This window comes from Sinocyclocheilus grahami, unplaced genomic scaffold (genome assembly GCF_001515645.1).
Source record: "Sinocyclocheilus grahami isolate Dianchi unplaced genomic scaffold, SAMN03320097.WGS_v1.1 scaffold136.1, whole genome shotgun sequence".
Taxonomy (NCBI): domain Eukaryota; kingdom Metazoa; phylum Chordata; class Actinopteri; order Cypriniformes; family Cyprinidae; genus Sinocyclocheilus; species Sinocyclocheilus grahami.
In genome coordinates, this window is record NW_015505315.1 from 1,156,940 (window position 1) to 1,172,693 (window position 15,754).

Genomic DNA, 15,754 nt, shown 5'->3' on the forward strand with positions numbered 1-15,754 from the left:
TTTTACTTTTGTAGGGCAAATAATTTTGATTTTGGGTTGTCACTTGGAAATCTGGATCCTGAAGCAAAACCAGTTGAGAAGCACTGACTTGAGTTCATTTATTTAAATGTTTATTTATAATTATTTATTATTATTAGTGCTGTCAAATGATTAATCGCATCCAAAATAAAAGTTTCCTATGTACCAGTGTTATCTCAATGTAACTAAACGTACATTATAAAAACTGTACCAAATATTTTATCTTACAGTAATCCAGAAAAACACATCTCTTTAAACCAAAAGAGTGACCTGTACACACTTGATGTCTCTAAAACAGTTCCCATTTTGAACCTGGTGGAGGCAGTATACTTAAATAAGAAAGCGATTGCTATTGCACCAGAGAAGAAGATGCTTCTTTGAAATCCTCTGTGATTTTTACAAAACCGGAAAGGCTGCTGAAGTAATCTCTGCTGGTTTGAGAGATAACGCCTGCAGGGGGCGTGTCATGGCTCAAATACCAGTCTTTCTGGTTCCAAACTCACATTTTCCACATAAATAAACAAAAAAAGTGAAATATTTAAAAAGTAAAAACGTTTTTCAAATGTGATAAAACATTCATAAAATGTATCAAGTGTTCGTTGGTTAACGGCTGTTCTCGATCACGTGACCGGAATGGTCCAGTGGAAGGCAGGCGCGAGCCGCTCCAGGTTCCGCTGTGTCTCTGTGTTTCTGCAGAGTCCTCAATGTGGATCACTATATGGCGGTAACGCGGAACACTGCGGTAATGATCATTACCTAACACGTTTACTTCAGTATAGAAATATGTTTAACATCTCCATGCTTATAGTTAACTCTGAGTGAGTTTAGTCGAAATAAACATCTTACTGTTTCGATATATCTCAAGTCGTGCATACACGAGGCCTGCATGAAGGCTCGCTAGCTTCTGTTCATTGCTAACCAGGCTAGCATATTCCTCTCCTTTTCATTCGTGCTTTTTCTGGGGATATCTAGGATTTACCTTATATTACGGAACGGCTACAGTTTGTTTGAGACGCATATAGATAGTAAGCTCATGAATCCTGCGCCGCTAGCCTAAATCAGTGTATTTATCAGCTGTAAGTCAGCTAGCACCGCTGCTGGTGTAATGTACGTTACCAGTACAAGCGCGCCACTGTCGTGCCTTTAACCTTTCGGTGTTGATGTATAGCTATCTGCAGGTGCAAAAACCCTCAGGTCACTTTAGTGATGATTTTGTGTTTACGTTAAGCCAAGAATGGCAGAAAAGCCAAAACGCAAAAGCAGGTTCCAATGAATTGTCCAGTTGTGCAGTGTTTCTTGTAACGGTTTTTAAGTGAACACTGTTTTCAGTATGAACACTGTTTCCTTGTGAAGCAGTTTTATGTTTCATTCTGATTGGACCAGTTTGCATCTTTCAGATGAAATAATCTAGTAACGTTAGTAAGTTAGATTGAACACGAAGAGCATACAGTATTTTAGCACCATGCTACTGTCAGGACAGACAGCGTAGTGATACTGGAGATATGATAATGACTAGCAGTTGCTTGAAGGCATAGCTCCCCTAGAATTGTCACCCTAGAATTGTGTACAAATCTATGTGATTGGCTTTCTCCTGGGGAACACAAAAGGAGATGATTGGGTGAATGTAATTGGTGACTAAGGCTTTTGTGTTCTATGGAAGAAAGTCATTCAGCTATCCACAGCTTCTTCTTATATTGCACTTGGACAGTGATTTTAAATTATTATGATGTGTGCCTTTCCATGAACCACAGATCATTGTAAAATTGTGAGTGCTTTGCCAGCAAGTCTCTACGACTTCACAATCCTGGTTGGCGTAATACGGTTCGCCTCATAGGTAAGCTGCAAAATCTCTCCTTGGCATATCATTTACAATACATTTGGTTTTGATGAACATATATAGCCTAGCTTTATGTTTTTCTCCGCTCGCAGAAGTGCTGCGGGTGCATGATGTGATATGATGCCCATGTGAATCCTCATGTTCTGTTGTTTGCTGCTTTTTGTGCATGTAAAATTAGTCCCCGGGAAAGAAATGTTAGTATTTTTAACGGGTCACAGACACTTATCCTTTCTAATTTAGTTCAATTCTAATTTAAAATAATCTTGTCGGTTAACCAGCGTCGGTTAGGAAAAATAACCGAAATGAACATCCCTAATATATATTCAGTTTGTACCTATTTAGGGCATGCTATAGATTGATGAAGTCATAAATTCAAATGTGCGAATGGTTGCTGAGTAGAATATCTGGTCTGGAAATACTTGAATATGTGCTGTCTTTTTCATTCCATGTCTATGATTTCTCAGTGAGGCAAAGGTCTGATGATGGAGAATGGACAAGGCACAGGTGCAAAGCTCGTATTACCGCCTCTTACTCCAGAGCAACAGGAGGCGCTACAGAAGGTAATAAGAGATCTTTAGTGTTTTGTAGTGATGGGAAGTCCGGCTCTTTTGGCTCAGCTCCCTTAGAAGAGCTGGCTTTTACGGCTCCCAAATAGCTCTTCATTTGGTATCACTCGGATGGCTATTTTAGCCTTCTATTTTAGCCCAATTTAGCAGTCGTGAATGGTTTGTGTATTGGTAATCAATTTTCTATTCAGTGTTTTTATAATAGCCTTATTTTTATGCATTTTTTCGTTACAAAAAATGCAGTTACTATTATTTAACTTTTTAATAAAACTTTAACTGAACAATTGAACACAGAACCACAGCAAATAAATAAAGGCAAAAGTCTTAACATTAAGACAATGTAGTTGTCTTTAGTGCAGGTTGGCATTCAGAAATATCAGATGCCTCAGCTTGGATGTGCTGATGCGATTTCTCCTCTCTGTGATTATTTGTCCTGTTTTTGAGAAGACTCTCTCTGAGGGGACCGATGTTGCAACAATACAGTGTCTTCCTACCTTAATCAACGCGCTTGCGTTTAAATCCGGATCCCCCGCCTCTCTCTTTCGTTCTGTGTACCTGGCCTTTACCACTACACTCCCTATCTTCGGAGCATGTGTCCCCCTTCCTTCTTTCACATAATAGTATGATCTTAGTCTATCCTCCCATGTGAGTAGGAGTGTGTTTTTGTTTTTTTTTGTAACGAAAAAATTCATAAAAATAAGGCTTTTATGAAAACACTGAATAAAAAAAATGGCTTACCAACACAAACCATTTACAATTGCTAAATTGGCTTAAATTAGAAGACTCCGGCTGAAGATTCTGCTCTCCCCGACTGGAGTCGGCTCTTCTCGTTCGCTGCAAAGAATCGGCTCTTAAGTGGCGGTCACATTGCACTTTTCGTTCCATTGATTTGATTTCCATTGCGTAAGACCGGAAACGCAAGCTCATGCGAAAAATTTTGCATTTCGCTGCATTCCAAAGTTCAAGTTTGGTGAACTCTGACCTGCGAATTCGCATCACGTGAAGACGTGTGACCAGTAGAAGATCGATACGTCACTGCGTGTACTCTGTACAGAAATTCAAAAATGGAGGAAGCGCTAATTTTAGCCGTAGTGCAGCATCCTATTTTATATAATACATCTTTAAAAGATTATAAAAATCAAATAAAAAAAGAAGCTGTATGGTTTGCTTTGTCAATGGAAACAGGAACAGATGATATAGAGAGACAAGAGTACAATAAAATTACTATACACAAGTGTATTATTATTAAATTACTTAATGTTGTTTGTTATTTTATATTTATATTTTCAGAATCATTTTAAAATAAATTTTGCACGCCTCAAGAACTAGAACATAAAATTGCCTATTTAAAGGGAAAAACCTACAGCACTTAAAAATGTAATATATATGTACAGTCAAACCTTAATTTATTCAGACACCTTGAACATTTCATTCATTAATACAGTTTATTCACCATAGTTTAAAAAAATTGTAATAAAATATGACAGAGCCGAAAGTACTCCTTGTGGCGATCCTCATCCAGCCGAAGCTCCTGAATTAAAGAATGGAACTCACCCTGCTCAATCCAGGTCGAGTAGAATAGGGTGAACCCACAGCCTTCTCCTTTCCAGACGCTTTCGACGCCGTCGTAAAAGACACAGTACAAGCACATCGGAATCCATGTTGTGATAACTGAGGGGAAACCTTGGCGCGTGATGTCATATCCTGCTCCCGCCCATATTCGCAGCGGCGTCCGAAAACATTTTGCACGTTCAAAGTCTAGTGTGACCGCCCCTTTAGAGCTGGCTCGTTCGCGAACGACACATCACACATCATAGTGTTTTGGACTTTTATATCTTTGTTAGAGACATGAGAGGGAAAGTAGTGGGTAGTGTTGCTTTCGTCAACGAAAATTATGACTAAATATCGTCGTCAACGAACCTTTATCATGTGATGAAGACGAGACGCAACGTAAATGCTGGTCATGTGACATTGACTATAATTAAATGTATAATGCAATATTGTTGACGAATAAAAACGAGACTAAATGTGGTTTACAAAATAAAAACTATGCTAAAATGTCTCTTCATTTTCGTTGACCAAAACGAGACGAAACTAAATGTTATAACGTTATTTCGTCTCATTTAGTCGCGTTATTATTATTATTTTGCAGTATTTCTGTTTCCTGTGTCTCACTTCAGGGGCTTAATTAGAGATGCACTGAAATTCCGGCTGCCGAAAATGAGTTCAACGCTCAGGTTTCACTTTCACGTGGTGTGACGCAATGTGTATTATCCACTCAATGCGTGTGTGCGCTCCACTCAGTCGCTCACGGCCCGTGTGAGTTCTCCACTCATATACCGTTCATGCGAATCGGAACAGCAAAGTCCACTCAAAAATCAAGCGGACAGGAAACATCAATGTAGTACAGTATTGTTTCTGTCGCCCATGTTAACGGATCAGAGCGTTCACACTGCACACTATTGCGGTCCGGCAGTGCGCTCCAGGAGCGATGCGTCTGCAGCAGTTATGCTGCGATCGTTCCACACGGAGTCTATTTCTGCTGTGCTGCATACGCTGAATTAAAGTGACCTCATTATTGGCAGTAAAAATTTACATGGATTGATACGGAAATTTAGTAATTACACCATAAATGCATATAAAGTCTACTGTTTCACAGTCAACACATGGCTTTTTGGCTAGGTTTAAAACAAGGAAAAGTGCACTTTTAGATAAACAAGGCAATAATAGATGGCACTCGTGGTGGTAGTTAAACATTGACGGTATGATAACTAGGGCTGTGCGATTAATCGAAATCGTCATAAAATCGCGATTTGAGCTTGTGCGATTTCTAAATCGCTTTATAGCGCGATTTTCAGAATGCAGCGCGCCTAAATGGAGCACGAGAACCGAACAGACCAGGCGGTCATACAAACGTAACGCCAGGTTCACACACTCCGTCTGTGGTGCGTATTTTTTCCTCGCCCATGTTAACGGATCAGAGCGTTCACACTGCACACTATTGCGGTCCGGCAGTGCGCTCCAGGAGCGGTGCGTCTGCAGCAGTTATGCTGCGATCGTTCCACACGGAGTCTATTTCTGCTGTGCTGCATACGCTGAATTAAAGTGACCTCATTATTGGCAGTAAAAATTTACATGGATTGATACGGAAATTTAGTAATTACACCATAAATGCATATAAAGTCTACTGTTTCACAGTCAACACATGGCTTTTTGGCTAGGTTTAAAACAAGGAAAAGTGCACTTTTAGATAAACAAGGCAATAATAGATGGCACTCGTGGTGGTAGTTAAACAGTTATATTTATTTTATGAGTTTAAATGTGAATATGTCTATGAAAGATTGTATTACTGTACTGTGATAAGAGAATCACAATGCTGAAAAAGTATTTTCAGAAACAACGTTTGGATTTGAAATCAAAATAATGGATAAATGTTGTGTTTGTGGTAAACAGCTGCGGATCAGGAGTGGACTGCAAACGCATCCTGTGCGAAAGCAAAATGAGTCCGTGCTGCTTCTGCACCGCATACACATAGGCTGTATACGCACTGCAGACGGAGTACGTGTGAACTTGGCGCAACAAATCTAGTTTAACATCCGAGGCAATGCCACAAAGAGCTCTATGACCAATGTATGGCTAAAAAAAATCCCTGGACACAGGAATTTTTTTTTCTGCCATATGTCTATTCTAGAGACATTTTGTTACACCTTTACTTAGTGATTATTTTGCCTTATATCTGTTCTAGAGACATGTTACAGCTTTTTGATGAAGCTCTAATTGGTTTTCTTTTGGAAATATGTTTCAAATTCACACTAAATGCATTAATGACTGTAAAGCATGTCTGTGTGTCAAAATCGTGATTAAAATCAAAATCGCAAAATTAATCAAAGAAATCGTTTTTTTTTTTTCCATATCGCACAGCCCTAATTATAGCCTTAAGCAAAAATATCACGGTATTGTCATTACAGCTCGAAAATGTGTTATTTTTAAATGACTGGGTAAAAAAAAAATGTTCCCGCTGAACACAATATATTTTGTTTTTGAGCAACATACAGAATATTAGGAACAGTAGAATGTTTATTTTTTCTTTGATTTGTTTCCTAAAAAGAAGTAAAATAAAGACTGACATCTTTATTTAACCTAAATCTGTAATTACAGTTATTTAATTTTAGTTATATAATTCATATACATCATTTATATCATTTAGTTATATAATTTCATATACATGATTTGATTTAAAAACCCAGTTTGAAGCAAAAACAGAATGTTCTGTTCTGACTATCTTTGTGAAATTATACTACATGCCTGAACGAAGCAAACAGCAGGAGCTCTGAATGAGATGCAGATTCACTCTCTGACAGCGGGAGGCGCTTCTGGAACACCACAGACGGCGTTTCATTGGTTACCGCTGTAAACAAAGCAGCGCTGCACTGAAACACTGCTTTAATATGAACTATACAGAGACGAGATTAAAAGAAAATACCACGTAAACTTTTCTGAAGACGAAACCGTGAAATTTTCAAATCGCGGTATACCTTGAAACCGGTAATTGGCCCATGCCTAGTAGGCTTGTGGGTACAAATGTTTTGGTTTTTTCTAGGCTCACTTTTTAATCAAACTTGACCAGCAGCTGTCTCTGATAGACTGTTGCATTGGGGGGGGGGGGAATCCTCCAACCGGTAATCGGCCCATGCCTAGTAGGCTTGTGGGTACAAATGTTTTGTTTTTTTCTAGGCTCACTTTTTAATCAAACTTGACCAGCAGCTGTCTCTGATAGACTGTTGCATTGGGGGGGGAATCCTCCAAACAAGCATGTCCACCATTATGATGAATTGAAGCTAAAAAATGGCACTGTAATATAATAAGCACTCAGATAAGTAGCACATGAAAATTGGGTGAATAGTGCCCTTATATTGATATAAATGAAATAGCCTGTGTTAATAGCCTGTGTCTCTCTTTTTTAGGCTAAGAAGTATGCCATGGAACAGAGTATCAAGAGTGTTTTAGTGAAACAGACCATCGCCCACCAGCAACAGCAGCTCACAAACTTACAGGTGAGCTTATATTTTGATCTGATTATGCAAAATGCTTGAAATGTTACAACGTAAATGTTGTTTTCTTATGAGAGAATTGAAACATTTGATTGTCAAACCAATAGCGTAACTGAAACTACATAGCGCCACCTCCTGGTGCAGGATTTATAATGCTGAATTGACAGAAGCAAGTCTGTAAAAAAAGGAACTGATCTTTCAGACTTGCATATTATTTCTCTTAATATTGGGTGATAGTCTTTTAATTATACATTAGGGATTCATGAAAATTCAGGAAATTTTAAATGATCAGTTTAAACAATGTGATATCTGTAAGGGCAAATCCTGCGAGCCTTAAATTCCTATTGATAATGGCAAGTTTTTACACTTAGGTGGTCAGGTTGTCTGTTTTATTTCTTTCACACATCACAAGTCTTGCGAATGCTCTCTTTATTTAGTCAGATTAGACTGAAACACTCCACTGGAATAACTCCTCATGCATTTGTTTGCCCTCCCTCTCTGCCTGTTTGGTTGAGGTCTGCAGTGTGTTTCTGTTTGATCAAAATCAAACAAAATCTAGAAATTGGACACAGTATGTACTGCACTACCCAAGCAGACATCATAATGTCTGAAGAGTCAACAGCAGTTATCCAAAGGAAACATACACGCACACCCTATGCTCAGTTTATTTCTTGACTTTGTGAACAGATGGAAAATCTGAGCAGCCTACTCATCGCCTTCATTGAACGTAATGCCTATTAGTATCTCTGTTGCTTTAATTGTCAAATGTTTCAGGTCTTCAGTCAAATTAAGTGGTGTTTTAATGAGGTGGGCAGAGTTTAAAGTTGAATTCGGAGGCATTGACCAGTCAGAGAGACTGTCTGGAATACTATGTCTGTCTGCAAAGGATAAAAGAGATATCTAACCTTTTTCAGCACTTTTCCATCTTTACTGTGTTTCAGATGGCAGCAGTGACAATGGGCTTTGGAGATCCTCTCTCATCTTTACAATCGGTCAATAGATTAACTATTATTTACCTTCTGTACGCGTTAGTATGACTGTTAGCCTTCTTTAACCGGCATTGGCCTGATACACTAGACATTTGCAGCAGCATATTTAAAAAGCAGACATGGCTTTGTTGTGAATGGAATGTTTGTTTTTGGTCACCCATTTCATTAAGCAGGATGCAAGATGACACAACATGAACTACCTCCATGAACTTACTGTACTGTTTCAGTGTTAATGAATGCCATGGGAGCTGTTTTAAATCACAGGAACAGGATAGAGGACTTGTAATATGACAATTACACAGGATATTCTTCATTTACTGACAGTCCATTCCATATTTGCCATTCTGAATCACTGCATGGCCACCCGTGTGTGCGCCCTCATGTCACTTCTCATTGATCAAAGTTTACTTTTCTACCTAAAGCTCCATTTGTCTTAAGAAGTCTTGTGGGAATTGTGTGTTGTGAATGGTGTGGATGCTCCATTTCTCCTTTGTGAATATGCTGTGGCATATAAATGTCACCTTTGTCTGCTGTGAAAGAGGGCTAGCGGTCACTACGACAATCCAAATTGTATCTGCCTAAACTGTGAGCCTTGTGTGTAATCGTATACTTTCGTCATGTGGCTGACATGCAATCCAAAACTTGAATTATAAATAATGATTAAACAATGATAAATGTGTTGTTTGGTTGGACTAAAAGTGTAAAACGGATAGATTTGTGCTGATTCTCCCTCAACAGTGATCTGATATGTAAGTCCAAAAGCTCACCTCATGAAAAGAGAACTGATTTCACCTCCGCTCATTATCCAGGGTATTTAGGGGTTACTTCCACATGTTACCTGTTTAGGCTATCAGTATTCTTGGACAGAATTTAGGTCAGTTATAACTCTATATGTTTTAGTCTGCAAGCACTCACACTAATTTAGGAACGTGCAAGCAGCACTCTCGAAATGGTAAGAAGGGGCTGTGCCACATGTTCCTAATTCACGTTGCTGTGCTTGTCGTTAATGGTAAGTGAAGTAATGAGTAAGCATAGAGGACCAAATGAAGTGGGAACTAGTACTAAAACAAGCTAAAAAAAATGTTTAATCCCTTGCTATATTTTATCTCATTGTCTTTGGTGCTTAGTGTTTTCTTTCCTCTATTTTTTTATTGTTCAGTAGCTAATATTCTCTATTGTTGTCTCTTCCTTTCATGACCGCCAGGTGGCAGCACAGAGGCAGCGAGCTCTGGCCATCATGTGTCGTGTGTATGTGGGCTCCATTTATTACGAGCTGGGGGAAGATACCATCCGACAGGCCTTTGCCCCCTTTGGTCCCATTAAGAGCATTGATATGTCTTGGGACTCTGTCACCATGAAACACAAGGTATGTTATGACCCATGTCTTGAGTCATATTTTTGTCCGAAATTTGGTAAATTAATTAAAGGGTCCCTATTACACCCCTTTACAAGATGTAATATAAGTCTCAGGTGTCCCCAAAATTGTGTCTGTGAAGTTCCAGTCAAAAAAGGGTCATGAACCCCCCTGCTTCAGCACTGGTTAGTTCTCACCACAGTTTTTAAAAAAATGCTAAAATAGTGGGCATGGTGCGCTGCGAGTGGAGGGGGAAGAGGGGAGACGGACAACTTTGGTTTCAGACAGTTTCATTTCGCTCCCATTGAGTTAAAAACACAAATAAATGGACAGCCATTTGCACTCTGCATTGAAAACCTATATGAACGCGCTGTTGCACCTCTGGTAAATTTTAAGGCTTATTCTGCGGCATTTATATAAGCCTTTTGACGGGTAACGCACACGCACAAAGCTCATGTTTTTTCTATATTCCTTGGGCGGGATTTGTAATGTAAAAAGCAGAATAGGGCCCCTTTAAATAATACATTTGCAAACAGAAGGGGTTGTTTTTGTTGTACTTTTATGTTAAATAACATTTAGATTACAGTATTTCTATTTTAAAATAGTAACTTTTTTTAAAAGAAATGCCTAATATAATGCCAGTCTTCAGTGTCACATGATCCTTCATAAATGGTTCTAATATGCTGATTTGGTTCTTAAGAAACATTTCTTATTTTCAGTGTTGAATCTGACATTTGTTAGATTCACACTGCTCTTAAAGGCTGATATCTCGTAGAAAGCATGTAAACCTTGGACACATTAAAAAAATCTGTTTCAGGGCTTTGCCTTTGTGGAGTATGAGGTTCCTGAAGCAGCTCAGCTAGCCTTGGAGCAGATGAACTCCGTCATGCTGGGTGGAAGGAACATTAAGGTGGGTTCCAAACAGGACAATCAGTCTTAAACAGCTTTCTGACAGTGAGCTTTTGTGCTTTTTTTTGTTGTTGCTTTTGTGTGTGCATGACTCAGAGAAGCTATAAGCAGACTTTTTGTAGCTCTGCCAGTACCCGTGTTGTGTGTGTGTTACTTGAGTAAGTGCTCTCATTTTCATGTGCATATCTCTCCTCTAACCTGAATGTGAGTGTATGCAATGCCATGCTTCCACACTGTCATACTGTTTGTTTTCGGAGCTCCGTTTCTCTAGGAGCTGCTGAGGGAACGTTTGTTTGAGACGGGCTCTTCTCTGTCCGGGATGTGCTGATGATGGGCTGCGCCTGGCTGGTGTTTGCTTGGCCGCCCCAACTGCAGCACAGACACCACCAATCCAAAAAACTGTTTTTTAACAATCACAGACACATATTACATTCATGAATCAACTTTTTTGTCATCTAACACATCCATGCTCTCACAGTGACCATCTGTAGGCAAGAATTAGCTAATGTTAAAGTGCTGTCATCAATACAAGGTTTTTTCCTCCTGCATTTTGAATAACTTCATTTGTTAAAGGGATTAGCTGCATTATATTTTTCTTTTACTGTACTTGAGTCTCTTTTCAGACCGGTACAGGTTTTTTTCTTTCTTTTCTCAACCACTTTTGCATTTGCATTCACAAGCACACACTCAATACTTCATACACTTCCACTTAGTGGCCCCTGTGCTGGTATGTGTACTGTAGGTGGGGCGGCCAAGTAACATTGGACAGGCGCAGCCCATCATCGACCAACTGGCAGAGGAGGCACGTGCCTACAACCGAATCTATGTAGCCTGTATCCATCCTGATCTATCTGACGACGACATTAAGAGTGTCTTTGAGGCCTTCGGAAAGATAAAAAGTTGTATGCTGGCACGGGAACCCACCACGGGAAAGCACAAGGGCTTCGGATTCATTGGTGAGCTGTCTAGAAAGCACTGTAAACCCTATGTGAAGAATTGAGTCATTGCAGTAAGTTGTACTTTTGTGCAACTGACTATTCATTTCCAGTGTTCCAGCATCATATGTTTATGAGGTGTCTTTTCCAGATCCAGATATATCAAGTGAAGTTGTGCCATGCTTTATACTTATAGACATGGCCAGTTGAAATATGCAAGAATAATGCAAGAATCAAATGTGTAGACATATTTCTAAAGCTTCCAGAAATGTGAGGTATGAAAACATACCATAAGCTTAGATTGAGGAACCGCTTTCTCCATTTCACCATGGGTAGAATATGAAAAGCCTCAGTCATCGCTGGATGCCGTCTCTTCTATGAACCTGTTTGACCTTGGAGGTCAGTACCTAAGAGTGGGGAAGGCTGTTACTCCTCCCATGCCTCTGTTGACACCTACAACCCCTGGAGGTCTGCCTGCTGCTGCAGCTGTGGCGGCTGCTGCTGCGACTGCCAAGATCACTGCCCAGGTGAGAATGAACCCTTAGATCAGGCTGAACACTAGTTTACTATTATAGGAAAAATTGGTATATCTGAGATTTGGTAGATTTCAGAGAAGCTGTTGTTGATGTGCTGATGCAATTACAGCTATGTTTAGGGGTGCTCTGATCAGGATTTTTGAGGCCGATCACAGAAAGCAGTATCTGCTGATACCGATCACCGATACCGATCTTTTTAAAGATTTTTTTCATTTATAACTATTTATAGTGATACTCCAATCAGGATTTTTAGACATTTATTCAGGGCCTGAATTTCATTATTGAAAATGGGGGGAATTCCCCTCTTAGGTGTCTCTTGTGAGAGGGGAAGCAGCTTTCACACAGGAGTCCGCTACTGATCCGTGGCTGTTTACCACAAACGCAACATTTATCCATTATTTTGATTTCAAATCCAAACAATGTCACTGAAATTGCTTTTTCAGCATTGCAATTCTTTTTTTTTATACACAGTACAGTAATACAATCTTTCAAAGACATGTTTAAACAATGTTTATCTTAAAGTGCTCTTTCGCTTTAAACCTAGCCAAAAAGCCATATGTGTTGACTGAAACACAGTAGACTTTAATAATATGCATTTATGGTGTAATTACTAAATTTGTGTCAATCCATGTTCATATTTACTGCAAAAATGCACTGTTACTTTAATTCAGCGCTTGCAGTGCAGCAATAGACTCGGTGCGGAAACGATCTCTGCACTGCTGCAGACACACCGCTGCTGAAGCGCACTGCTGGACAGCAACAGTGTGCACGCTTTATTGATCTGTTAACATGAGCGCGGTAAAAATATGCACTGCAAACGGAGTAATGTGAACCTGGCATTATGTGTGTGCGCGGCGAGTGTGCATGAACGCACGGTCTCCAGGAGAGCGCGCGAGCGTTGAATGGTTAAACACTGGCAAGAATTAAAAAGTAATGCCATTTATAAACTTTAGTGACGATGTGACACTGCCTCGATTGTGCAAGTGACAATTCCTCTGTCAACTGTGCAGCTCACTTATAGACAGACGCGATGTGGTGATTTGAAGACATTTGCGTATTTTGAGAGAGCGCGTGCGCGGTCATTCACACAATGTTTTCAAATTACTTTATACGTTATCTAATGAAGAAATATGAAGGTGAGTACCTCACCGTCAGCATTATAATGATTTCACCCGCGCCGGACAGAGACTGAGGCGGTGCCGCTGCATGTCATGCCAAACCTCTCATCATCACCTATCAAACTATGAGTATGAACCTTTTGACCAAGGGTTGAAAGAAAAAGCTACGTGCTTGTCGCTAGCATGTTTCCCATCTAATGCTGATTAATATTATAAAATCTGTATGCTTTTGTGTTTAGTTGGGCTATTTCTCATTCCTGGCTGTTTTCTCCCAGTTAGTGCAAGTTTCGATCCTTAGAATTCAGAGTTCCTTTGCTCTAGTATGTTCAAAGTAGCAGGCTGCTTAGTCATAACTCATTTACATACAATTCTTTCAAAAGTGCAGTATTACATAGAGTGTGTTAGAAGTGTATTACTGGTCCAAATAGTAAGGTTTAAAGACATCTTTAAGTCGTGGCCAAATGGATAGAGAGCCAGACCTTGTAACCCGAAGGTCTCGGGTTCGAGTCTCAGGTCTGGAAGGGATTTTAGGTGGGGGAGTGAATAACCAGCGCTCTTTCCACCCTCAATACCACGGCTGAGGTGAGACCCTTGAGCAAGACACCGAACCCCCGGGTGCCGCAACATTATGGGATTACATCTCTGTCACAATTCTGCGCGCGAAAGTGAGTTCTGTGGAGAAAATGTTTGTCTCGCAAAGAAGAAAGTATGTCGGGCGCATAAAAAGCTGTTTTGCATTTAAAATAAGTTTTTGGATTTGTGCAGACCTCTTTTGCGCGTGCAATGTTTCACTAGCTTGCACACCTTGCCCTCAGTGCTCTCAAAATGTGGACGGCTCGCTTGCCTAACATAACCCAGCTTTACAATATGCCATAATTCCAGCCAATCAGAGACAAGGCTGCTAAATTCTGATTGGCTGCCTTGACAACCAATCACAACATTCATTGCATTACCTCGACAGCAGAAGAGGAAAAGTACAGTGCATGCATAATGCATAATAATAAGTTGAGAGTGACTCTTGAAGGACCAGCACCACATCCTCTTGTACCACTGTTTGAAGAATTTATCTTCCAGAATCTGGCAGTAAGTTTGGGAGTTAATTTTTAGTCCATCTTGAGATTTTATCTGTAGAAGATAACCTGCTTAATAATTATGCACACCTGAATGTAAGCCATATATAATTCCAGTATAATATAATATAATTACATAATATAATATAATTCCAATATAAGCAATATAATTCCAGCCTTCATTAACAATAATATATAGATTATAAGTGATTAAATACAAGATTAATAGTAGTTATTAAGATTGATGTCGTTTAGAATTGGTAAAATGTGCTTGGAAGAAATATAATTAGAATATCAACTTGCATAATAATTATGCATACAATGTATTTTCCCTCTTCCTCTGTAATCAGCAATGCAAGGAATGTTGTAATTGGTTGTCAAGGAAGCCAATCAGAATTTAGCAGCCTGGTCTCTGATTGGCTGGAATTATGGCATATTGTAACGTTGTGTTGAGCAAGTGAGCCATTGGCATTTAGAGAGCAAGCTAGTGAAACCTTGCACGCGCAGAAGAGAAGGTCTGCACACATCCAAAAACTTATTTTAAATACAAAATAGATTTTAGTGCGCTCAAAATACTTTTTTCTTTGCGAAACAAACATTTTCTCCACAAAACTCAGATTGCGCGCGTGCAAAATGCACTTTTGTGCGCTCAAAATATGAACTTTCATGTGCAGAATTGTGGCAGAGATCTAACTCTATACAGCATTGGCTGCCCACTGCTCCGGGTGTGTGTTCACAGTGTGTGTGTGTGTGTGTGCATGTTTGTTCACTACTCACTGCTGTGTGTGTGCACTTGGATGGGTTAAATGCAGAGCACAAATTCCAAGTATGGGACACCATACTTGGCCACACGTTATGTAATTTCCATTCCTTTTCCTTTAAGTAAGAAATTGAAGTAAAATCTATCAATCTATCTATCCTAACAAGCACATAGCAACCATCCTGAATAGCTAGTAACAATGACCTATAGACACAACTCTTGCAAAACCCTACCAACCAGAGAGACAATTATTTACCTTCACACACTGAGGTTTGTCCTTTAAAAATAAGAAAAATACCAATAATAAATGGGCTTAAATTCAACTCCTCCAGCTTTTTAATCAACACATGAGGTTGAATTGTATTAAGAGCAGAACTAATATAGATGAAAAGTAAACCAGCATAAGCTCTATGATCCTTCAAACCTTTCAAAATCAAGTGCATGATGCTGTTAACAGCATCCTCAGTTCCTCTCCCTTGTTTATAGACAAACTGTAAAGGATCTAAATTGTTAGCAACAGGAGCTTTTAACAATGAAACACTAGCAACCACAGCAATCAATTAATCCTAAAGCTTTCGACTTTGAGCTTTAGAATTAAAAAAAAAAATCTA

At 39.4% G+C, this 15,754-nt stretch overlaps 1 protein-coding gene across 2 annotated transcripts; it reads left to right on the plus strand.

Moving 5' to 3' along the window:
• The first annotated feature begins 667 nt into the window (after positions 1–667).
• puf60b (poly-U binding splicing factor b) lies at positions 668–12,205 on the plus strand. Of its 2 annotated transcripts, XM_016280009.1 has the most exons (9): positions 668–760; positions 1,770–1,852; positions 2,320–2,415; positions 7,386–7,475; positions 8,414–8,464; positions 9,666–9,827; positions 10,633–10,725; positions 11,467–11,680; positions 11,996–12,205. In XM_016280009.1, exons 3-9 carry the CDS (start codon positions 2,335–2,337, stop codon positions 12,202–12,204), a joined length of 900 nt encoding a protein of 299 aa, XP_016135495.1. In that variant the 5' UTR covers positions 668–760; positions 1,770–1,852; positions 2,320–2,334; the 3' UTR covers position 12,205. The 2 variants fall into 2 exon arrangements, with proteins under 2 accessions (XP_016135495.1, XP_016135496.1); XM_016280010.1 differs by lacking the exon at positions 8,414–8,464.
• Positions 12,206–15,754: the final 3,549 nt, after the last annotated feature.